The sequence below is a fragment of the Echeneis naucrates genome, chromosome 17, assembly GCF_900963305.1.
Source record: "Echeneis naucrates chromosome 17, fEcheNa1.1, whole genome shotgun sequence".
Taxonomy (NCBI): Eukaryota; Metazoa; Chordata; class Actinopteri; order Carangiformes; family Echeneidae; genus Echeneis; species Echeneis naucrates.
Window position 1 is genome coordinate 18,013,318 of NC_042527.1, and position 23,832 is coordinate 18,037,149.

At 40.4% G+C, this 23,832-nt stretch overlaps 3 protein-coding genes across 4 annotated transcripts; 1 reads left to right on the forward strand and 2 right to left on the reverse strand.

The window, feature by feature from the left end:
• Positions 1 to 921: 921 nt before the first annotated feature.
• Positions 922 to 5,041, reverse strand: LOC115057281 (transcription factor BTF3 homolog 4-like). 2 transcript variants are annotated; one of them, XM_029524285.1, is made up of 6 exons: positions 4,951 to 5,041; positions 4,438 to 4,497; positions 2,867 to 2,980; positions 2,349 to 2,550; positions 1,619 to 1,678; positions 922 to 1,399 (listed from the first exon to the last, which is right to left on the reverse strand). In XM_029524285.1, the coding sequence occupies exons 2-6, from the start codon at positions 4,489 to 4,491 to the stop codon at positions 1,353 to 1,355; spliced, it is 477 nt and encodes a 158-aa protein (XP_029380145.1). In that variant the 5' UTR covers positions 4,492 to 4,497; positions 4,951 to 5,041; the 3' UTR covers positions 922 to 1,352. The 2 variants fall into 2 exon arrangements, with proteins under 2 accessions (XP_029380145.1, XP_029380146.1); XM_029524286.1 differs by having other exon boundaries at positions 4,891 to 4,984.
• A 747-nt stretch (positions 5,042 to 5,788) lies between these two features.
• Positions 5,789 to 11,204, forward strand: txndc12 (thioredoxin domain containing 12 (endoplasmic reticulum)). Its single transcript, XM_029524283.1, has 7 exons — positions 5,789 to 5,945; positions 6,731 to 6,791; positions 7,160 to 7,212; positions 7,975 to 8,048; positions 9,326 to 9,395; positions 9,870 to 9,953; positions 10,270 to 11,204. Exons 1-7 carry the CDS (start codon positions 5,843 to 5,845, stop codon positions 10,347 to 10,349), a joined length of 525 nt encoding a protein of 174 aa, XP_029380143.1. The 5' UTR covers positions 5,789 to 5,842; the 3' UTR covers positions 10,350 to 11,204.
• Positions 9,777 to 23,633, reverse strand: gipc2 (GIPC PDZ domain containing family, member 2). Its single transcript, XM_029524282.1, has 6 exons — positions 22,995 to 23,633; positions 15,108 to 15,293; positions 13,940 to 14,120; positions 13,605 to 13,717; positions 13,120 to 13,201; positions 9,777 to 12,599 (listed from the first exon to the last, which is right to left on the reverse strand). The coding sequence occupies exons 1-6, from the start codon at positions 23,268 to 23,270 to the stop codon at positions 12,448 to 12,450; spliced, it is 990 nt and encodes a 329-aa protein (XP_029380142.1). The 5' UTR covers positions 23,271 to 23,633; the 3' UTR covers positions 9,777 to 12,447.
• Positions 23,634 to 23,832: the final 199 nt, after the last annotated feature.

A 23,832-nucleotide genomic window follows, 5' to 3' on the forward strand; every position in this document is an offset into this window, starting at 1 on the left:
GGTGCAGCAGAGGAGCGTCCCTGATGATCGGTGAAACGGGATGAAATAAATAAATCCCTCCTCATGCACACACCTAGTTCTGTTTTTAACAGCAAATACTTTCCCCCTGATCAATAACAAGTGATGCTTAAATGCCCACTGAAGTTTCACTCATTGAAGACAAAACCCTGAATTAAAGGTAAACATCTGAGCAAATGAACGGATTCACAGGGAAGTTACTGAGCTTCTTTATACTGAAACTTATTTCAGAGGAAAATATATTTTCTACTGTAGCTATTATCTTATGTCATTACCAAAATAACCTCAGAGCATTGTTACGGATCATAAAGCAGCTGACATAAAAGGTAAAATTAGAGGTAATAATGGAACATAGTTCTTTAAATGCTGCTAAAACATGAATGCATTAGTGATGTTTGATGCAACACCGTGACACTAACAGGCCACTCTGCTCCAAAGTGGGTACGCTTTGCTGCTGCAGATTTTATCTTGTGTTAGCTGTTTATTAATGTTCTGCAGTTCTTCACAGATGTCAAGGGATGAATTTTATTCAAATTAATTCAGTATTACCAATGGGAACATATATCGAGCTGACACACAATTTAAAGGTTTCCCATTTCATTTTAAAGCTTAATTTTGCTTGCTCAGACTGATAATCTTCCTATTTACCTTCCTGACTCTTGCGTGTTACACAACAGCTCATATCTACGAATTCAAGGAAGTGTAAAGGAAGAGGCTGAACTGTTTATTCTATTATTAATTTGAGCACAAATAAATATGTCGTATATAAAGGCCTCAACTGTGACTTAAGAACTGCTATTCAAAGCAGGAAAATACAATACTGCTGCTTCTACTGTGGCTGATCTGGATCCTGTTTTTCTCAACAACCAAAACAAAGCTAGAATGTAAATAAAGAAATACAAATAGACCAAAAAAAGTTTTATTAAATTCATTACCACCATTATATGTAAAATGAATTTTTTTCTAGTCACGTAATTGTAATTTAATAAACAATCTCTTAAATACTAGCCATGTTTAACCATCTTATTTCTTTAGTAGTTTGAGTCCTTTGGGTGCTTGGTGTCAAACAGATCCTCGTTTCTCGGTGTGTCAGCATCGTCACCTACTGAAATCAAACCTACTGCATCTGCATGTTGTTGTTGTCGTTGTCGTCGTGCTGTAGTGGCAGGCTGAACCGAAGCGGTTCGTGCCTCTGGAGATGATGCATTGCACCTTTGACAACCGTTTCTCCACAAGAGGAAATGCCCTTTGTGAGTCCGCGAGAGGTAAAAAAAAAGAAAAAAAAAAAAAAAGAAAGAAAACTGAACGGTTGATGGAGGAACGAGACAGATTCATCAGTTTGCTTCGTTCTTTGAGGCTTCGTCGAAGTTCTCCACAAGATCTGTGACACAGGAAAGGACACAGAATATCAGGATTTTGTTCTCCAAGGAACCAGATTATTTCACACACAACAATGACACTTTGGGAAAGTTGTTGATTTTGTTCTATATTGTTTAAAAAAAAAGAAAAAAAGAAGAAAATTCTTATCTCTTTTTTGTATATATACAAACGACAATGAACAATGGCTTAAATGAAAGCAATATTTTTTTTCCATCTATACCTGGTACATCATCGTCTTCCTCTTCTGCATTTTCCTCCTTCACAGCTTTCATGTCCATTGCTGCAAAATTGTATACAGAAAAATAAGAAAATACTCATTTTGGCTGCAAAAGAGACTTGTGTCGAAGCGTCCTTCTGTTTCCATCAACTATTTTCTGGCTTGCCAAAGTGTGACAGAAAACTCGCAGCAAGGATCTAAGTTCTATGTCATTTCTGGTAATATAATGAATGTTTGAAGTCTTAACAGTAACATGTAACCCTGACGTCTTTCTCCTGTTGGGTTAAAATGATTTTCCCTGACATTTAGCACATTTGTCTTTTTGAGCACGACTGGAGGTTGTTGACTGTTTAAACAATTTTCTCGCAGGGTCACTTCCGAATGAACGTATTTTCCACTCGTGATGATTTTACTATCTCCACAGCAGCAGAGCCCGATACAGCAGCCATCAAAAAGCCCTGCAGCTGAGAATGACCTACCAAAGCTTGTTAAAGGACAGGTTGACTCTGACCGGCTCGCAGCCTCACAAAATTAAGGCTAAAAATAACCCACAATTCAACACCATGTATACCATCATGCTCCACTACTTCTCCCTTGATTCAAAAAGAATATCTGAGCACGTTGTCCTCCACGATAAGATGACCCCTAACTCTTTCTAATCTGATTTTCAGAAAACAAAAATCTTCAGGCTGGTGCCCTGACAGTATGACGGTGAGTGTGTTTGTGTACTCACATTGCCGTGGGAACTGCTCGGCCAGCTTGCGCAGGCTGCTGAGGCTGTCAGCTCCCAGCTGGCTCAGGATGCCTGGCAGCATCTCTGTCAGCTGCTTGGTCTCAGCGTGGCCCGTGATGGCGAAGGTGTTGGCAGACAGAGATGCCTGAACTTTGGGGTTGTTGAAGTGGATCACCGTCCCGTCATCTTTTATCATATTCACCTAAGAAGAAGGAAGTAAATTACTGCAGCACGAAAGTGTGCTCAGATGTCAGTGAAATGACGATCTTAACAATTTGTGCGCTGATTTATCTGAAACTCTGTGTGGCAACTTGTTGGATCAAAGGCATCTAAAAATAAACTAGATGATGAAATGACTGGAGAGAGCTTTGGTACGGCTCTCTGTCTTTTATCTCTCCTGTTACACCACAATGGAAAGATTCAGGGACTTTTCATACATAAGTAGAAAACGGGGGGAAAAAATACCAACAGCAGTGACACTAGCTTTCCTTTTAATCATCTCTTTGGAGACTCCTCACCTCTTCTATCCCTGCGATGTTGTTCACTGCCAGTTTCTTCAGCGAGCCCTGAAGTTTTTTGTCGTCAGCTGTTGCTGTTTTGTGAACAACCTTTTTCTTCCTGCGGGCCGTTCCCTGAGGAGAGAACAGGTGTGGAAGCCAAATAAGGATTAGAGGACTGAATGAACTGAAATGTCAGGCTGTTTAATACCACTGTCTCTGAGTTTTTCTCTTTTATCTATTTGGGTCATTTACATCCTCGACACCATTTAATCATTTGTGGAATGTGGTGAAAGAGTAACAAACAGAAGCCACAGTTTACACAAAAACTATCACCGTGCCCTTCATTATAAACGACTTTTCATCTTTATCTCAGAATACTTTTAATGCCAGTTATTTAAATTGAATAAAAATTTTAGTCAAATGTTTTGGAGAGTGACTATTGAAGACTGACATCACAATTACGGATATTCTAGTTTTCCAGTTTTTTTTAAATAATCATTGGTCTCCATGACAAGAAAAAAAAAACAAAACAGTAAACAGCATGCTCCAGTTTCCTGATGCATTAATCAGCTAAAAACAGCCCACAAGAAAGGGAACTGATCCTCGAAAAGTCTTGACTTTTGTTAGACTAAAAAAAAAAAAATAAAACCTCATCATGGCGACATGATTAGAAAAAATGAGTCATAATGAAAACAAGAAAAGTAAATCTATCAATTGTGCTTCAGCCAAAAATCTTACACAACATACTTTCTCACAGACTGATGTCCAGGATCAAGCACTCGAGCAGAAAAGACATTGTATTTATTATTACAGCTGACTGGCAATCTGCATTAAATTAAAACTGTGATTATTCATGAAGAACTTGTATTTGCACTTGCTTGTTTAGTTTTATGGTGTTGTTGTAAAGTAAAGAAGTTGCACCCATCAGAGACACTCTGCTTTATTTCATTCTTCTTGGTAAAATTGAAAATAAAGAATGTTTGACTGTGACTTGATGGTGCAATCTGGCAAAAGGCACTAAGCTTCAGTCACAAGGGAAAAAAAGAAAAACAAATACCGCCACCTAGTGTGTAGTTGAAAGCATCACAATAAACTGGGACAAAGCCAGAGGATGAAGGGGCCAGTGCCCCCCCCACCCCACCGCACCCAACCCAATGAAGGCACTGCTGAAGTCAGCAGAAAAACCTGCGACAACTGGAAGAAAACACAACAAAACTGAGAACCTCAGTTTGTGATCATTATTGCTCTGCTGCCCCAGTTAAGTGCCCTGTTTACCCTGAAGCCTCAACTGTAAAGGCAAATAATAATAATCTACATGGCAGTGTTGACCTGAGGGATATACTTCCCTGTCCATTTAATATCTTCACATTATGTTTTCAACTGTTTCACATGGTCCTAATCTGTGACACATGAAACCCATAACCAGAGGTCTCACATCAGATTCACTTCTTTGTGTTGAGATTTATAAAGAAATCTATTAAATATTAATATGAAGTATTAAACCTGATTCCTCTGAGTTTATTACACCAAATATTTAGTAATCGTCCCAAAAAGTAAAAGACCATAAAGAGAAGGGTGGCCGACTGTACCTTTCCTCCTATCCGGACTTGAGCCTGAAGTTTGGCGAGCTTCTCTTGGTTCATTGTGATCTGTTGGTGAATTAAAATATATTTTACTAAACATTTTCCTCCCAAAGCTTTTCACAGATATTTCCTCAGCTCGGGTGGCGCTTATTTGCTTTAATGCGATAAAAACTGCATGAATTGAGCCACCACAGCTACAATAATCCTCATTACCCGACCTTAGCTGGGCAGAGCCTTCAACACAGGATAAACTAACCACACCGATCAACACAAACCGGAAAAGATAAATAAAGTTATCTGTAGTCAGACTTTAAAACGGCATTTAAGGCTAACATACATGCAGCCTGTTAGGCTGCTAACTAGCTTGCTAGCGCAGCTAATATTAGCATGCTGGTTAACGAGACGAAATTAGCAAAACTGGCAAAAGTCAACTTTAAATTAAACGATGAAACAACTCGCCTCAGCTTTTTAACCACAAGATCAAACTATTATGGCTGTTTTTATCGTTGTTTTTGTCACCTTTGATCAGGAATTCACTGACAGTCCGTTAAAACGCTCTCCGCTGATCAGACTGAGGCTGCGCAGAAAAAACCCGCAGCAATAACGACACACTTCCGCTTCTGATTTTCATAATAAAACCACCACACACAGCCTGCAGAGAAAACATTTAAAACTCCTGCAAACTGTCATACAGACAGTGATGTGTCTAATACACAAAACATATAACACATTAGAACATGTTTGGATATATGTGTTTTTAAAAATACTGAAACTCTTTCCTGATTGTGAAAATAAAACATCTGGAACAGTTTTTCGGATGATCAGTATATGAATTCAAACTGGACTAACACACCTCTGTGAAGTTTTCCCATTAGGTTCAAAACATTCTTCTCAACATGAACACAATATAAAGCTTTAAAGATCCTTCTACACTGACCTTCAGGACAAATCAGTCAAAGACCATCTATCTTTTATTTAACTTATTTGACTCTCACCTCACTGCAGCTCGGAGGCCTTATGAGTATGTAAAATGCAATAAAATAATAAAATTGGTATACAGGAAAAGTCTTTTGCTCTCACGGGTAGAATATTTGAAGTTTGTGGCTAAAATCAAACATTTAATTCCAAGTCTCCCCAAAAGCTTCCGGTCTCGTTTGACCGATCTGTTGTCTAACTTGGCCAAGCTAACAGGTGCGGAGGAGAGCACGCGGTTGTGTGGATGTGACGTCATGTGGTTGGTTTTAAACCCCGCCCCCCGGAAATAGAATCACTCCCAGGAGGAGGAGCAACCGCACCACCTCACATGGCAGGGCTTTTATTGTGAAACGCAGCGTGGCTTTGAACATCCGGGTCGCAGGTCGGAGAGGAACCGCTGCCATTAGCTGCTGCAGAGACAGAAAGGCCGGACGAAATGCAAACATCTGCAGAAAAGCTGATGTTAATGTGGTCGGTGCCGCTCCTGGTGTCCCTCACGTGTTTTCAGGATGTCGTGGACGCAGGCAGCAGCAGCAGAGGTGAGTTTATTCTCACTTCGTTCAGAAAGTCCGGGTCAGCTGAGAGACTTCACCGAGTCCTATGAGTTTAATGTCCCCCCATTCAGCTTTAACGGAGGAAATACATGTTTATTAAAAGAGATTTAAGAGTTAAATTTAAAGAAAATACATGCGTGAATAAAAGTGCACGCTCAGGTTGTTATAACTCCTGTACTATGACTTTATTCAAAAAGTAAAATATAATTTTACTAGATTCATTATTTACATTTTAGAAATTAAATATAATAATTTAACATAATTGCATTTAATTGTATAAATTAAATACGTGCCATAAAAATCCAATGAATAAGCTTACACAAAGGTAAATGTGAAATTTGGGACTTCCTGCTTCGTAGCAGCAATGAATGATAAGACCAAAAAAAACCTCTTACACAATTGTGTTAACACACCTTCTGGGGACAATACAACATACCGCTTTGCCAGAAGCTGTCATATTGTCGTTTGTTTTAAAGGTGAGCAGACTGGTTGGACAGACGTTTATCTTATTTACAGCAAAACAGTTTCTGCTAATATGTGTATTTACATAGAGGTTAGATGACGAGGTGCAATCAGGAAAATCAGCATAAACCTGCTGCTCGGTCAAGTGTTGGCAGGTCTACATTCCCCTGCAGCTTCCTACTGAATTTTCTACTAAAGTTTCCCTGAGAGTTATTTCCAATGATGGTGTATTTAGGGCAAACCCACCCTGTGGTAGAAATATAACACCAGTTACACAAAACAACTGTGCTCAATTCATTCTGCCGCAGGTTTTGGAGATAACATCCACTGGAGGACACTGGACGACGGCAAGAAAGAAGCTGAAGCCAGGTGAGTGAGAGCGGAAGTATCACAAGCACCCACTGTTGTAACTCGACAACACAACCTTTTGTGTAAGCACGGAGCGGATACCTGAAAACAGCTTTTAGAGAAATCCCCGACATTTTTAAGGACCAGAAAGGACTTCCAGATTATTTTCAAAGTAGAATCTGACTTTTTCATGAATGTAGTTGCAGACTTGGACAAACAGATAGTTTACACCGTTCAGTGATAAACAGATAGTTTACACCGTTCAGTGATAAACAGATAGTTTACACCGTTCAGTGATAAACAGATAGTTTACACCGTTCAGTGATAAACAGATAGTTTACACCTTTGAGCATTCATGTGAGGCCAACTCCATGTGTTTGTATTGACAGCGGGCTGCCAATCATGGTCATCATCCACAAGAGCTGGTGTGGAGCCTGCAAAGGTAAAACCATGTTCTCGCTGTTAAACCACGAAAAACTCAGGACAAGGCTGCCTGAGGTGTGTCAGCTCAATAACATAATATCATCACTATGCATCCGCCCAGTGAACATATACATGAACGACAAACAGCCACAACAGGTGAACTCAAACTTCTCAAAGTGTGTAAAGAAGGTGAAAGGGCAGAGTTGTTCCTCAAAAGGTTGATACATCGCAAACATATGACAGAAATATCCATCAGGAATTCAGATGATTGGTTGACTATTGGTCCGACAAAACTCGATATTTGAAGGCATTGCATTGGACTCTGGAAAATAATTGTCATTCTAACCTGCTATAACCTAAACAAATGTTTTATAAAATAACGGCCAATATAGTCTACAGATGTTTCATGGCGTGCAACAAACAGAAATCCAAAGGTGAAGGGCATCTCATCCTCACACTTGAAGCTGGAATCAGAAAATAGTTCAGATTTTTCGATTACCACAATGTTTGATTAATTAACTGTTGATCAAATCTAACTGGCTTGGAGATTTCAAGAGGACTAAATATCTAGTTTACTCCTGGTCTGACAAGAGCAGATTTTTAATTTTTTTTTCCACCCATTAAAATGTCTAAACAGAAACAGAATTAAAGAACATGTTTTTCTGGAACAGAGTTCACTTTAAGCTGCAGGAAAAGAACTGAACTTGTATTATTGTCCAGTATTTGTCTTACATGGAAACTACAAGAAGATAATTAGTAATTGTGTTGTTTCTTTCATCAGCACTGAAGCCCAAATTTTCAGAGTCCAAGGAAATCTCAGAACTTGCACACAACTTTGTTATGATCAACCTGGAGGTAAGAAAATGTCCAAAGACAACACACTCTACGATATGGCCGTTACTTTCTTATTTTATGCCTCCACCTTTTTTTTTTTTTTTTTAATATATGATTAAAGATATCAGGGCTTAAAGTAAGAAAAAATCCTGAGCCTAGTTTTTTTTTTCCTGGGGGGTGTAATAGTAAACAATTTCATTCTTATTCTAAATACTAAATAGTAAAATAAATAACCAGCCCCTCTCTTCCATCCACTTATTCTAAGCCCTTTGTCTGTGGTTAGGACGTCTTCCTGGGTGCTCCGTTCACGAAAACTCGCAACCGAAAATATATATTACAACTCGGAAATTTCCGACTTCCGATATCCTAGCGTTCACCCAACAGGTCAACTCGGAGCTAAACAAAATTAAGTTTGGTATATTGTTATCGTTTGCTGGGCGCTGAAATATGTACAGCAGCCATTTATGTTTATTTCGGAAGCAGTAATTCCCGAGTTTGACCAAGAGCTCATTTTTCCCAAGTTGTTTTGAATGCAGCATCACCTGCTGCTGGATCTCAACCGAGTTCTCTCAGACCCGCCCACCCTACTTCTGATTGGCTGAGGTGGACAGAGTACACAACTTCACTACCAGTTTCTGCTGGTTGTGTTGTGTGTTACATCGTGTTGCTGTCTCTACTGTTCACCTTGATGAACAGACTGCCCTGTGTGCTGCATGTCTCCTTTTATGGTTGTACTTCTTGTCATAGATGCAGGATGACGGATAAAATGGAGGCCTGAATTAGAGAGTTAAGCTCAGCTTATGCTAGTGTAGCTAGCTATAAAGCTAAGTCTGTTTCACCTTAGCTTGGCTCGTTGAACACGTGGACCGGCTTTATTCAACGTCACAACACAAGACTTATGAGTTTCATCACACTGAATATAAAGCTTACAGCAGCTACAGTTAGAGAGGGACAAACACACAACACAACATGGCTACGTCACACATTACCAAGAAGGCCACCTGCTTTAAGTGGAGCTGTGTGGACATTAAACAGTTTTAGCACAATATCTCATGTTCCACAAATATCAGCATACATTTCAGTATAGTTCCCCGCTGCTGAGCCTGCTTTGTGTTTGTAAACCTTTCATCATCTAATCTCAACAAAAACGAGCTGTGATGGTTTTTCTTTATCTTCTGTGTTTGTGTAGAAAAAGTTCCTAATTTATGTGAACACAGCAGGAACTCTGTGTTTGGAGCTCCTCTTAATCATATGAGGCGTTTTAAGATCTTTTCATGAGTTATCTCTAATTCGAACAGGATGAGGAGGAACCTAAGGACGAAGCCTTCAGCCCTGATGGTGGATACATTCCTCGGATTCTTTTCCTCGGTACGGAGGGGGTTGGGTTGAGTTATCCTCCATGTAAACGCTTATTAGGATTCCTTTGCGGAGTGATTGCACAGTTGGCCTTCCAGAAAAACACACAGCAGCTGATAAGGCTTCACTAACTGGTAGCGGCCTCAATGTAAACTTTCCTAAGTAGCATTTAAGCTTTTCTCCATTTTAATCGAATTTTAAATTGAAAGTCTTTCTGTTCAGGTCCTCATGGAATAATAAGACACCCTGGATGCTGGGGAACTGCTTCACTTTTTTTTAACTACACAAAAACTAAGTGATAAATGAATGAAAGATTCCTCTGTAACATGAATCCTGCTTCAGCATCTGAAACTGTTGGGTCTGATGAAATAGAGCCACACTGGCCATAGATGGTCGTGTAAATGAATGAAAATAAACTTTTTTTTTTTTTTTTTTTTGTTTTGTGAACAAAACAAGCCGTTCTGACTCTTCTTATTCTCCACGCAGATCCCAGTGGCAAAGTTCATCCTGAAATCACCAACAAAAATGGGAATCCAAACTACAAGTACTTCTACAGCAATGCCGAACAAGGTAACAACGCAAATAATCAGCACTTCAGATTCTTCAGTGGAAATGTTAGAAACGCTCTGATTTCAGCTGCTCGCCTCTCAGCTGCTCGCCTCTCAGACACAATATAATGACTGAGAGTAAAGAGCACTTCGATGTGAGGTCGGTGGAAACAGTCCACCAGAAGCCGGTCAGAGGCTCAGCTCTAATTTGAAGGAGCAGTTTGGTGTCTGACACATTCAGGCATTCAGAAGTGACTGAACAGATGCACATAAATGCCAAAGTTAATCGACATTTTAGTTCACATTTCACGGAAAATCCTTCCCTTCTCCCTCCTCAGTTGTGTCCGGTATGAAGGAGGCGCAGGAGAAGCTGACGGGCGACGCCTTCAAGCTCGGCCACACTTTGGACGAGCTGTGAGGAGGAGGAGATGCGCGTCAGGCTCTAAGGGCTACACTTCCTCTACCTGAGCCTGAGCTTCAGAGCGCCCTGTAACGCCCCCACCTCCGACTTCACTATTTATACTCCTACCTTACACAGTATGGTACCACTGACCAAACCAAGCCAATCATTAAGTCACTGGTGCTTGACTTTTTTTTTTTTTTTGTGGTCTCAAATTGTTTTTCTGCTCCTCTTCCTGCCATGGTCTTTGTTTTTAAACCATCTATATTTGTAACGTACTGATAATGAAATGCCATATACTGATCTCATGTACTGACTGTAGAGGATTAAAACAATTCAAGCTAGCCAAGTTAACTGCAGTTAACTTTTTTTATTAACTCATCTGTTGTTGAATGCATCAGCCAAATGTTTAACCAGCCAAGTAAAAATGTTTTTTTGTTCCCTCACGGTCCATGAAATTTTAAACTGTTTCACTAATCCGTTATTGAATCACTAGACTTTTCATCTCTTCACCCAACGGGTATGATGCAGTACTTCATATTAGTCGAGATAAACACCTCCAGTGATGTGCTTCCAAAGATCCTCTGCAACAAAGTTCACCCTGCACTACTAGATGTTCTGTCGTCATTTCTATTATCTTCTTTCTTAAGAATAATTCAATTAATCAGTATCTGAACTTACTTTGCTATATCCAATAATTCTGTGTACTTTTTGTTTAGCTGCCCTGTGATGTGACACCACTGTTTATTTTCTTTTTTTTAAAAAGAACAGCTTTGTTAAATTCTTTGAATAAGGGATGGAAACATTGGTTAAGTGTCTCAGTGTATTTTATACATGTACACAGCCAAGTGTGCAAATAAAGGTTGTTGTATTAATTAATTTGTGGTTGTTTTCATGTCACTGAGTTTTACAACACATCAGAAATATAACAGTTTATCAAATTTTATTGTCTATGCAATGATAGTGATCCCTTATGGTTTGTCAAACAATAGACGGCTGCTGAGAGCAGCAAACATCAGTTGATGACACTTAAATTCAGTTTGACAGTGATTTAAATAGTGCAGTAACATTAATGCAAGTGCATTCAGATAAGACATTGGATTGCAATTGATCCCATTTCCAGAGTCAGCTTTCAAAGCTGTCACGTTGAGCCGTGTCTCGGCGTACAAAACGTAATAGCATGATTTTTCATGATAAAATAAATTACAGGGAAAATACAAGAAAGAGCATGCCTCTTTAAATCTGCCTCGTTCATGACACGTTATCAGTGCTAAAAGACTAAAGAAACATAAGGAATGTTGGTGGAATGTGCCGTCCAACTCGGATAAAGGCATTTGAAGATTAAACCCTCTTTTCTGTCTTGCTCAGCCTCACGACACAGAGATGAGTCTTCAGTAAATTTCAAAGTAAACGAACATCTAAGTGAGTGCCTGACTTTTTTTTTTTTTTTTTAAAGATTATAAACAATAGGAGATCAAAATAAAAGAAGAAAAATTGCTACAATCACTATAATTACACAAAGCTGCTGCTGTAAAATCAGCAGTATTTCCACATATAAAAGTCTATAAAAAGCTGTGTGATACATCTGTATGCTCAAAATTACACAGCTAAGTGTGATTAAAACTGCGATTGTTTAAAAATTTAAGATTGTGCACGTACCATGTAAAACCAGTGTAATAGACCACGGTTAACTAGGTTAACTTTTCTAACAGAACATCATGAGCTTATGAGATGCATTCAGAGCTCCGCTGCCTCCAAGTTGTACGGTGTAGAAAAGCTTGATACAACATCTGGAATTTATCACCAGCGCTTCAGCATGTAGGAGGCTTTCCACATTTCATGGTTATCTTTTTGCAAGATTACACAAAAACCCTGGCATGTGAAATTCCTCATGAAGACCCACCTGACTGAACTGGACAATAAGACTCTCCATCCGAACGGAAAGCTGCACCGAGCAACAGCGCGAAGTGAGGAACACTCCATCCACCTCCATTTGTGCTGGTCAAAGTCTGTCCAGTCGACTTTAAGGAGAGTAATGGGTGAGTGAAGGATGGGGATGGTGTGTGTGTGTGTGTGTGTGTGTGTGTGTGTGTGTGTTTGGGAGGAAGGAGCCAACTCAAAATCTTCCTTGCTTGGCATCTCCGATGGCGCCCCAGACATCAAAGACAAATTCATCTGGAAAAGCGAAGTCTCCGAGGGTCTCGTCTAACGCCATGGCGAATTCATCAGGGTTGTTCTTGTCACGTCCAACTTCAACCATCGTAGCAGCTGGAGAGAGAAGAGCAGGGCCTTTATGGCACGAATATACGAGGAGCTGAAGATTCATCATGAAGCATTCATTCTATTTCCTCTGAATACCAACAGGAATGAATTGTTAGTTTTTTGTCACACCAGATGGAGATTCCAGACAGTCTTCATGTTGTTGTTGGTTTTTTTATTTGACTTCTTTCCAGAAATTTTCTCAGCTGCAGTCAAAATACTGGAATAGTTCTTGATCCCTCTCTATTTTCCTTCTTAGGGATAAAGTGAGGTTGATGATGTTCATCTGATTCTCATGGATAACTCTGGTCATTGTTTTGTTCTCCGTTTAAAACTTTGACATAAATCAAAGGATTGATTTTTTCTGCCCAGCAGCAGGTTTCTTCTTCACGGTCTCACAGATGTCAACCCCACGTTGACAGCAAAGTTTAATTCCTTTATTTCAGCTGTTTTCACTTTTTGTGTGTGTCTGAGAAACAATGGCACTGTATCATATTGTAGCCTGGTGTTGTTAGTTCACATCACTCACCAAGTTCAGTATCTCTGATGCCCATGTAGCTCTCAAGGAGGTCATCCACTTTCTTTACTGCCTTCTCTTCAAATTCTGTTGGCTAAAAAAAAAAACAAAACAAAACAAATCAGTATGTGTCTTTTTAGTTGAATCCTTCTCCGAGCTTTTTACCCAGAACGGTACAAGTTCTCATCAAAACTGACCAGTCACAGACTTCCATGGTAATGGGTCCCTGTAGTGTACAGTACAGGCCAAAAAATTGGACACACTTTCCTATTCATTTGAATGAGAAGGTGTTTTGTCCTGTACTGTATGTGTAATCAGAGATGGTTGTGCCGTCTTTTGTGAATCTTTGCTGTTTTGTTTTTTTGCTTTATTTACAAGCAACAGCCTCTAACGAGACTAACATTTTAAATTTCTCAACAAAAAAAACATTCACCATTCAAACTTGAAATAAAATCTCTTCAAATGACACTTCAGTTGTCTCATCAGGAGAGACTCACCTCATCCTCCACAGTCGCTGGGCCCTTGGAGCGAAGTCTCAGGGTCCCCTTTCCTGTGCCGATCTTGTTGTCGCTGGCAGGTTTAGCTCCCTTTGACCTGGGCTCGAGCATTTCTGTCAATCAAAGGAGAAGCAATATGTTTTCGCAGACTGTCTAGTGGCTCAGCTAACTCATAAATGAGAAACATAAACATTAGTGGCATGAGGTGTGTTCAAAAAAAGAATTGGAAAGTCATTATCTTGTAGTGGATTCACAAATTCCCGGCTCAAAAAAAATGTCAAAACAAGCCTGTTCATGTTTGTATAGCTCTTTTCTGAATCTTGTTTCTTACTCACCAAACGCCTTCATGGGCTCCACCAGCTTAAGGGTGAAAGGTCTGTCTCGGGGGAGATCTTTAAGCATGCGTGCAACCTCGTAATGTCGTGTCCCGACGATATTGCGGCCGTTAATGCACTCTATGTGGTCGCCAACACAGATCACTTTCACCCCGTCCACAACGCTGCCATCTTTGATACGCTGCCAAAGGTGAGAAGAGGAGACGATGTCACTCACAAATATAATTAAAAGACAGAAAACGCTGCCCCATTGTATGAAGGATTTTTTTTAAGCAGCTCAAAACAAACCTAAATCAAAACAAGAGAGCAAACAAGGTAAATATAACCTTTTTTCTTGTTTGCACCCTCCTGCAATGAAACCATCTGACTCAGCAGAACAGAAAATACTATATTATTAAAAAGCCTCTATGCTTCCAAGCTTAAGAACACAGTTTATGACCGTCTGGGACTTCAAAAGCTTTTAAAAAAGGTAAACTATTGTAATGCAAATGTTTTTACTTCAGCAGCCCAGGAGCATCTGCACTGATGGCTGAGAGCTGTTGTGATATAAACAAAGGGAAATGAGTGTATTTCAATCCATTTTCTTTTCTGTTCCAGGCAGAATCAGCTTAATGCCTCGTTTCCTGATCTACTTCTTGCTGTATAATCCTCTCAGGTCAACAGTGTGGTGAAAGAAGGTGTAAAACAGTCAAGACGTGACAAGAAGCTGCACTGGATCGGACAATTCATGCTTTTAGGAGTCTACAAGTCGTTTGAGTTTCAATCATGATGTGCTAAAGGACACTGCAGTTTCATTTTCCTGACAGTTGGCCAGAGATTTGTGTGACATAATTTTCGAAGACGGAGCCTTTTTTTTTTTTTTTTTTTTTTTGTGACTGTGATAAACACTTGTCATGATGCAGTGCAGCTTCAGAATCACATGATGGCACATGTGAGTAGTTTGTCCTGGTGCAGCAACATCACACAGGCCAAATTACCGTTCATTTATGATGGCCAGTATTTTAAGTCTCATTTTTGACGAAATGATTTAGTGATTATTAAAAAATAAAGAGACTCTTTAAAACTGGAAAACACATCATTCAGTTTTTACACAGAATGTTGTGGGGTGGGGCGTTCTTGTTTTGACCTGCTTTTTCCAGATCTCATGAGATCTTCTGTCTGTCCTTACCTTTATAAAAGCGTAACCTGCTCCGTTGTCAGTGATTGTGAGGCCCAGAGCATCCTCAGATTTATAGACCTCTACTTCCTTCTTGATCCCTTTAATATGGGCAAAGATAAAATCCTCCAGGCCGATCTGGCCCCCCAGCAGCTTGTCCATGTCAATCTTGTGGGTGTTCAGGGTGCAGAACAGGATCTGTAAGGAGGCATGGAGCAGGGAAGTTATATTAACAAGCATGTATAAAAGACAAAAAACTAAGTATGAAATAAAGGTGAGTGAAATAAATTATTATTTTAAAACATTAAGACAAAGAAGAAATAGTCATTTGTCAGTCAAACTAAAGGAATAGCCTGCAGCTTTTACACAAACAAAAAAATCTCAGTTTTTAGTTGCATGATGAAAACTGAGCTGTATTCAAAAATAAAAGCATAGATGACCAAGTGCTGCGTCAGTATGCTAAATACAGTAATCATCGCTCTATGTTTGGGCATTTTTAAAGTCTCAGGGCAGAACAGTCTGTGATGACCCAACAGGCAAAAATGACCTTTGCTCCTGTGCCAGAAATGTAGAAATCTGGCTTCACACCTTGTGGCTGCCACATGTTGGCAGGTCACAGAGAGGGAAATGTGACCATTCAGAACATGATACACAAGCGGCTGGATTTAAAAGCTCTAAACAGAGACAGTACGGGGAAACCCAGGACGAAGAGCAGACTGGCTGTGAATCATTTATTCCAGTGTCACTCACCCATACAGAGCACCAGTTATATTTATACGTTTTACTTAAATTGATATCTATTAATGATTATACTCATATGGTGATATCTAAGTCCTGTGCTCTACTTAAACTGTGGGATCAGCTTCCTAGTAAGACTTTTGAGAAATACTAAGCCAGGATTTAGTGTCCAACTTCCAGGTTGAGCGGTAGAAAGGGATTGATTCGTACTGGCTCATCAGGAGGATGACCTTGGGGCACCAATCAGGCTCTGGCAGCGAGGCCTGCCTTGTTTGGGGCTTTTTTTTTTCCCAACTGTGCAACAACAGGCTTTGTTCACAGACACACATTAGCCGACACGTTGCCTTGGGTTACCAGACTAATAAAGAACGGGAGGCCACTGGAGGAAAAGGCAAAGAGAGAAAGTGAAGGATAGAGTATGAAGGAGGCACTCTCAGTGCCGAAGGGAGGGGTGTACTGTAGCTAAACTGATGGTTCTCTTCCTCTATTTTCCATAGCACACCCTCCCCGGCTCCCCCCCCCAGGACATTACCAAAGAGTGAGTGGGAGTAACAGCATCAGACGCCTACAGCCAGTTACCTAGGCTGCCGTCTGCATTAGGCCGCTTCTCTGCAAAGAACGCATCTCTCAGCACCCCTCTATTCCTGCTGGGCTGACAGCCACTGACAGCCACTGTGCACTCACACCGCCGGGTGTATCTGAGAGCCGGCGAACAGCAACACACATGCATCTCCTCTGACAACCTGACTCACAAGAACAGATGCTACAACACACACCCACGGCACCACACTGACCAAAACCTCGATGACTACACGGACTTGGGCAAGCGAAAGGAGATGCACTGCAATCTGTTCAACATCCCCCATGACAGCACTGTTAATGGATCAATGCTTTCAAAAGACCTAATAAAAAAACATGAGATGGCAATAAAGCAGACAAAGAAGTTGAGAATGGGGCTGATATTGACGTGAAAGCTTTTTATAATAGAGAAAGAAATAAAGAATAGCACCAGGGAAAGCATGCAGCACAAGGGGTACAAACGCTAAATGCAATGACTTACTGCTTTTCTTTCCTTGACATAATTACACAGTGTCTCATAATCTTTTGGTTTTGTTGTCACCACGAAACAGACTTCCTGCTCTGGATAGCTGTGAGGAAAAACTACAGTGATTCATTTATCAAAGAACAAATAATTAACCTAATAACTCAATAATTACAAAGATAGTTGTCAGTTGCAGCCCTGAGCACCATCCAAAGCTGCATTAGGCCTGTAGCCGTGCACAAAATGACATAACTCCTCAATTGATCCCTTCAGGAAGGTGCAAATAGTTTAGCAGCTTTAAAAATAAAATAGCCTGCAATCCAACAAAATGAGAGCGATTTGTCAAACAGGCCACAATACATTATGACGCCAGGCTCCAGGTAATGACAGCCTTAATCCGGATCTTCTTTAAAATATACCATGCATTTAAACAGTGATGACTAAAAGCTTGGGAAACCTGTTTCTTTAGCAACTGAATCTGTGCCCATTTACAGGGCCAACAACAGCTCGTTTAGAAAAGATGATGAAGAATATCACGCTTACAATGGGACGCCACCCAACACTGAAACAATGTTTTTCTCATCTACTATTGTTTCAGCGTGGGGCATTTTAGTAGCTGACAGCCAATGCTGATGTAAGCTGTGTGTACCGTGGTGTGACTGAGTTTTAAACAGGAAATCACATCCAACAACGCTTAAGCCAGTGTAATCATTTACCTTACTGCGGATGTGAGTTTCTTTATGATGACAGTTTCTGATGCTGGGTCAGAAAAGCAGGGATTCACATGAAAAGGCTTAAATGAGCATAACAGACTGAAGCAGGAATAATCTGTTTCACAAAACAAAGCCTGAGCTGCTTTCAACACTGCATCTGAAAGCACAAGTAGTATGTCTACTGGAATACAGTAGACACAAAGCTTATGTCAAACTGTAAATACAATTACAATCATAGCAAATTGCACAACAGTGAAAATGTACCTGCTCTGTGGCTTGAAAACTAATCTGACCAGCATCAGGCTTGTCTGACAGGATATGTTTCATTGTCAGATATTATTGAAACCTTCTTTTGTCTATTCTCCATGACATCATTGAATATGTGCATATTTTGATAAAGTAATGCACGGTTCTGCTACTTCAGAGGGCATCTTCCTCCAACCCTGTGAAAGAATATTTGCTAGTATGACACGAGAGAAAAAGGCTGATTTGATTTGTTTCCTCTGTCTACTCACTGTTGTTTGTCTTCAGCATCACACTGATCCTCAAAGAAACCAAAGGTAAACCTGAAAGCTGCGATTGTTTTTCTGAGGGCTTTGGTGCCATAGCAACACCTTCCTCAGCATCACTGCTGGTAAGCAAACACTCAGATCAGTATTAAACCAGATCCAGCCAAGTCAGCGATGAACACAGACACACACCTCTGAGTCCTGTTTCGAAACTTTCATTCAATCCTTGTTAGTGCCACTTCGTTTCTTGCAGGCCGTGTGGATTTGCATTCAGGCCAACATAGAGCGTTCACTCCCCAGTTTACTCATCGCACAATTAATGAATTGCAATTACCAGTAACCACATGTTTACAGAAATTATGCTGCAGGATACTTTCAGACGTTATTATTAGGCATTAATATCACATAAGGCGGCTTATTCAACACCGAAGAAAACAATGGTTATGGTTAGGGTTAGGTTTAGCATTGTGAAATCCTATACAACACGTCAACCACAAATTCAACTCTCACAAAGGCCAAGATGTTCATTTCAGAGCTGTTTTCATGCAGCTACATGCTTATTATAGTGGTTACAGGTTACAGTGGTGTTGAACTGAACTGAATCATTAAATTCAGCAATGTTTCGACAAATATGTGAAGGGAAGAACGTTTAATGCAGTCCAAGAAAACATCATTATCAACTACGCCCTTGGAAATAAATATTTACTTCGTATTTATGGATCTCAGTTTTGACATGTCGATTTCAGTTCTACTCTTTGTCAGAATAGGAGTACTCTGATAAGGGTCTTCTGTGTGTCCTGATCGATACAAGAAGCTCACAGAGAGCGAAAAATCAAGACGAAGTGTTTAATCTCAAGTGCAGATGGGCTTCCTTATCTGCAGCTGAATCTGACCCTTGCTGATTGTTTTTACACAACTTAGGAAGTGGCTGCAGGAGCTTGGTTAGTACAACCAGCAGACCCAAGGTCTATAAAATGAGATTCTTTAACAGTAATCCTCTCTCCCCTCCTTCAGATTAAGAAATGTGGCTTCAACACAGAAGTACTGCCTGGAACCTGCAAGACAAAAATATGACGCATGGTTTCTGTCACACAACCACAGCCCTGATATTCAAACTGTAGGCAAATGGGTGTGCGCTTTCTGTGAGCAAGGAGCATGCCCGCTGCATCAGGTGGACAAGAAAGCAAAGTCACAGCGCCACACCTAAACTCTGCAGCTGCAGGGACAATAATCAGACTTTGACCTGAGCAGAGAACATAAAATATGTCATGTTATGTGGAAAGACTACAGCATCACACGTGTGGGCTGCTGCTGAGATAAAAGAAACAGCACTGTATTAAAAGTCTTCCTCCAGCAAAGCCTATTTGCTTAAATTTGTGTAAGGCTGATTATTGTTATTTCATTCAGACATACTCCTTTCCATCATTTCCTAATTAAAGTAAATTAACTCTTGGCTCCACTATAACTATAATGTATGAAGGACCAATAGACCTCAAGGGTCAAAATAGATGTTATTTCATTTATAATATCTGTATGGAAAAAAAAATGTGTGGCGTCTTATAAGCAGTGAGTTTGAGGAAGAGTATTCTTATCAGGGTCAGCTGAGTGCTCATGTTATGTCAGCGTCACAGCCACTGGTTTGCAAACAACCAGACTTGTGGTTTTGTGTGTGTGTGTGTGTTGTCTTCCAGTTTCATTCACAGCAATGACAAACAAACGAGGCACTAATAGAAAGTTATTGCATCTTAAAGTGTTAACATCCGTTCATATGTTTACACAGAAGTCACAAATTAAAAAAAAAAAAAACAAAAAACAAAAAACCATCAGCTTAGCTGTTTCCAAGATTATTAAGACAAAGACAATTTTAGACATTAGTTTCACTAACTTCACCGCGGTTTATTCACAAAGTCACAGAATAATTAGAACCTAGATCTGCAGCCCTGTGTTGTCTATAATACTTTGACCAGTTATCATGGCAGGATAAATAAATCAAATCACGTGTGGTGTTTTGTAATCTATACTGTAACTACCTAGAGCAAACTAAGCAAAGTCATTTTATGTTGACTGCATACCTAAAATGAGAGTTCAAAGAGTGATTGAGGCCTCACGGGTCAGAGCAAAAGTTTTAGCCTTTAAACTGATAAGAGTAGGTTTTCTTCAGAAGAACATTTTACTATGATGGCATACACATAGATGACCTTAAATGCGAAAAAAAAAATAAATATATATATATATATATAAAATACAAGTGGGACTATATTTATTCCTTGTCAACATGGCAAAGAAAATTTGTTGAGGTATTTCATTTTTCAGGCCAATTTTGAACGAGGACTCAGTGTGGGAATGAAAAGAATCTCCAGTGAGGTGCAACCAAATCCTTCAGCAAAGGACAGACGGAGGACCTGCTGAGAAACTAACCTTAAGACTGAAGTAAGCTCAGTAGGTAAAAACTCATGTCCCAGAGAGACCCCTGTTGTTCTGCTGCTCACCTTTTTAAAAGCTAAAAGCTACAAAGCCGAGCTTCATTTGGCAGAGCTGATATTTTTCCTCCCGTCACGCCTAGTCAGACAACATGCGGAAACAGTCATATGGGCACCACACTGAGGTTTGGTGGTGTTTATGGAGGGAGGAGACCCTGGGCAGAGCTGGTCCCCTGAGTCCTGTAGGACCCCTCTGGCTGTGGCTAGGACGGGTTATCTGCTTAGATTTGAGGCTGTGCCCAAGTCGGATGTGAGGGACTTCCTGTCGTTAAAAACTGGAGTCCAACATCTCCGTCACTCTTTCACTGTTAAGCCAATCGGGCCACATTTACAAAATATTCCAATGTACTCGTTTATACACACACTTTCTGCAATTACTACACACAAAAGACTGCAAATGTAGCGTTAAAGGCCTGTATTGACTTTTGGTTACTTTTGTCTCTGCTACCTGCTTGGACAGCTTGGACATTACTTTTCTGTCAGCGTGGACACTATAAAAATAAGCACTAATATATGGCTGTAACTGATTTCTGAATCTTCTCCCCTTACATGGCGGTCTAAGCTCTAAATCACATGTAGAACAGCAGCAGCTCTGGAGCTGGCAGAGTGTCCTGCTCAAAGACAGCAGGCCACTTCTTCCAGAGATGGAGGTTTGAAGAGAGGCTTGAAATGCACCCTGCAGAAAATCTTTTGAGCTCCTCTGTGGTAATGTGCTTAGTGTTAGGAAAGAAACATACCATAAGGCGGTTTCTGTACTACAACAGGTCTAGACACAGACAGAATTTTCTTATAAATGCTAATTAAAAGACATGATGGAACAAATACCAGTGGAAAATGGCCGTTTTCCCATTCAAACAAACAGCTAAGTACTGATCTCATTAAGGATCATTTTTACCATTGAATGACAAAACACAGTAGGATGGGCGGTTTCAGAGAAATCCTCCACTTCTCAAATGCACATATACTACATATGAAGTCTTTCAGTGCGTCACCGAGATAAATACCTTTCCGATTATAACATTTGTTGCTCATATCACAGTAAACCATGGCTGTCCTGCCGGCCAATCTGGTCTTATTCAGGGGGACAAAAGCCACACACGATACTCAAACTGTCCTTTGGGAAAAAAAAAAACCTGAAAGAGTCTGAGCTCAGACGAGGACACAGACACTGCTTTTGTTATCTACCTCCATGTAGACATACAGCTTTGTGCTTGGTTCCCAGTGGAATGTGATTCTGAATGGCCATGAGAGACTGTATCTAAGAATAAGCATTAATTTGTCAGACATCCAGGGACTGAACGATAATAATTAAAACAGGAATCAGTTATTTCTCAGTCTTGAAAGATCAAATTGTGCAAAGTGAGAAAGAGTTGGCAGGGCGTGCCATTATAAAAATAAACTACCAAAGTTGACTGGCCACCACAGGATCATGAATAAAACTGTTTACTCAAACTTTACTGTCTTATGTATTCAGTAAAGGAGAAAGCATTCAGTTTCTTAAGTATTAAAACTCACAAAAACTCTATTAGTTACTGCATGCAAAAAAAAGTATATAATTTTAGGAATAGTTCACAAAAAATACATCACTGAATTATTAATACTAATCCATTCATTCATTCATAAGCAGAATTTTAATGTTGTAGCTGGCTAAGGTGGAAATAACAGTACAGTCGATTAACTGCTGGCACTGCGGTATCACAGGAGAGATGTGAAGCTTTAACAAAAAAAATAAATAAAAAATAAAAACTTTCATTAATAACTATTTTTCTTCATTCATTTATTATTGAGCATATTAAATGTCAGACAATTATTTAAAATGTAGACAATTTGACAAAATATGTGCTGACGTTTTCAGAAAATACTGTTAACTTGGTCATCTTATCAATTAATTGGAACTATAGCACGCACAATGATCAATAATAAATAATATTTAACCAGGCCATAGCCTTATCTGGGACCATCTCATAGGAGTCTAAGGAAAGAGGTGGGAAGCAGCTGTACATGTAGTCTAAAGAGAAACGACACAGTCAAGCAGATATGCCTGAAAAGTAAAATAATATCATTTGTACAGACTTGGAAAGGAGTAGGATGCCACAGTAGCCAAACACAAATGCTGACAAGTTTTATGTGAGCTGTTTCCAGACAGTAATTTCGGTTTGGCAGTGCAAAAGGCTTTAACTATTTGTTTTTGCTGATGTTGCTAATTTCCATATTTCTGTTCAAAGCAATGTTGAGTTTCCTATGATAAAAGAACAGGTAAGTGCTTTTATTTATTTTATTGTATTCATCATTTTGTCCAAAGTTATTGAAGTTATTATATTTCACCTCTGCAGAGCTGGATAGTTTTGAAACTACCCTGTCCAACACCACATTTGATCGGTGATCGGTGCTTTAAATAAGAACAGGTGAGCTCTTACCTCAGGTGGGCTTATTTTAAACGCCTCTGCTATCTTGGAGTACAGTTCCTTCACATTGGAGAAGCCCTCGATCCGGCCGGTGGGACTTCCGTGCGCCAGCTGCGTGTGGAAGACCAGTTTGGGCCGCAGGCTGGCGGGTGGCGGCGGCAGCCCCGCTCCGTTCACGGCGGATTTACCCGGGCTGCCGGCACCTGCGTGTCCGCCGCTGACCTCCTCGTTGTCCACCAAATGCTCCTTCGTCGACTTGTTTTTCTTCTTCCACGGTCCCAGCGGCATTTTTTTTTTTTATTAATTGATTGATTTATTTATTTAAATGAAAAAGAAAACAAACAAACAAACTTATAAAAAGTCCGAGCCGCCGCTACAACATTGAAGTACCTGTTGAGTCCGAGCCCAACGGTCGAGCCGTCCTTCTCCTACTTCCTTGTTTCCTCGCCTTCTCCCGTCCGTCCCTTCCTTCCTTCCTTCCTCCCGGTGAGCACCTTTTCCTCCTCTCCTCACCTGTCCCAGGTGTGGCTCGGCTCCTCGGCGGGGTAAGCGGCCGGCAGGTGGATGGAGAGTCCCGGGATAAAACCCCCTGACACGACCCGGCTGAGCTGGCTGGCTGCTCGTCGGCTAACAATAGCTGCTCTGTTTGTCTTTCGGCGTGCCGCGGGGCGCAGGCGCAGTAGGACGAACCGGAGCTGACCGGGGCAGGAGGGTCAGTCCCGGTGCACCTGTCCTGCCCCACCGGGGCAATTAAATGCATCCAACGCGTTTTAACACACGCTGCATAAGAACATGCTTTAAATAGAGTGTAGGTTACAGATCCAAATGCATGCAGTGTCATTTTTATAAA

Excerpts from the sequence above, each read along its gene's own strand:
- LOC115057281 (XM_029524285.1), bottom strand. The coding sequence starts at position 4,491 with ATGAACCAAGAGAAGCTCGCCAAACTTCAGGCTCAAGTCCGGATAGGA. Across the intron at positions 2,981-4,437 it reads AAGTCCGGATAGGAGGAAAG|GGAACGGCCCGCAGGAAGAA; the intron begins GTACAGTCGGCC and ends TTCTCTCCTCAG. Across the intron at positions 1,679-2,348 it reads CGAGCAGTTCCCACGGCAAT|CAATGGACATGAAAGCTGTG; the intron begins GTGAGTACACAA and ends ACAATTTTGCAG.
- txndc12 (XM_029524283.1), top strand. The coding sequence starts at position 5,843 with ATGCAAACATCTGCAGAAAAGCTGATGTTAATGTGGTCGGTGCCGCTC. Across the intron at positions 6,792-7,159 it reads AAGAAAGAAGCTGAAGCCAG|CGGGCTGCCAATCATGGTCA; the intron begins GTGAGTGAGAGC and ends TTGTATTGACAG. Across the intron at positions 8,049-9,325 it reads TTGTTATGATCAACCTGGAG|GATGAGGAGGAACCTAAGGA; the intron begins GTAAGAAAATGT and ends TAATTCGAACAG.
- gipc2 (XM_029524282.1), bottom strand. The coding sequence starts at position 23,270 with ATGCCGCTGGGACCGTGGAAGAAGAAAAACAAGTCGACGAAGGAGCAT. Across the intron at positions 15,294-22,994 it reads TTAAAATAAGCCCACCTGAG|ATCCTGTTCTGCACCCTGAA; the intron begins GTAAGAGCTCAC and ends GCCTCCTTACAG. Across the intron at positions 14,121-15,107 it reads CAGGTTACGCTTTTATAAAG|CGTATCAAAGATGGCAGCGT; the intron begins GTAAGGACAGAC and ends CACCTTTGGCAG.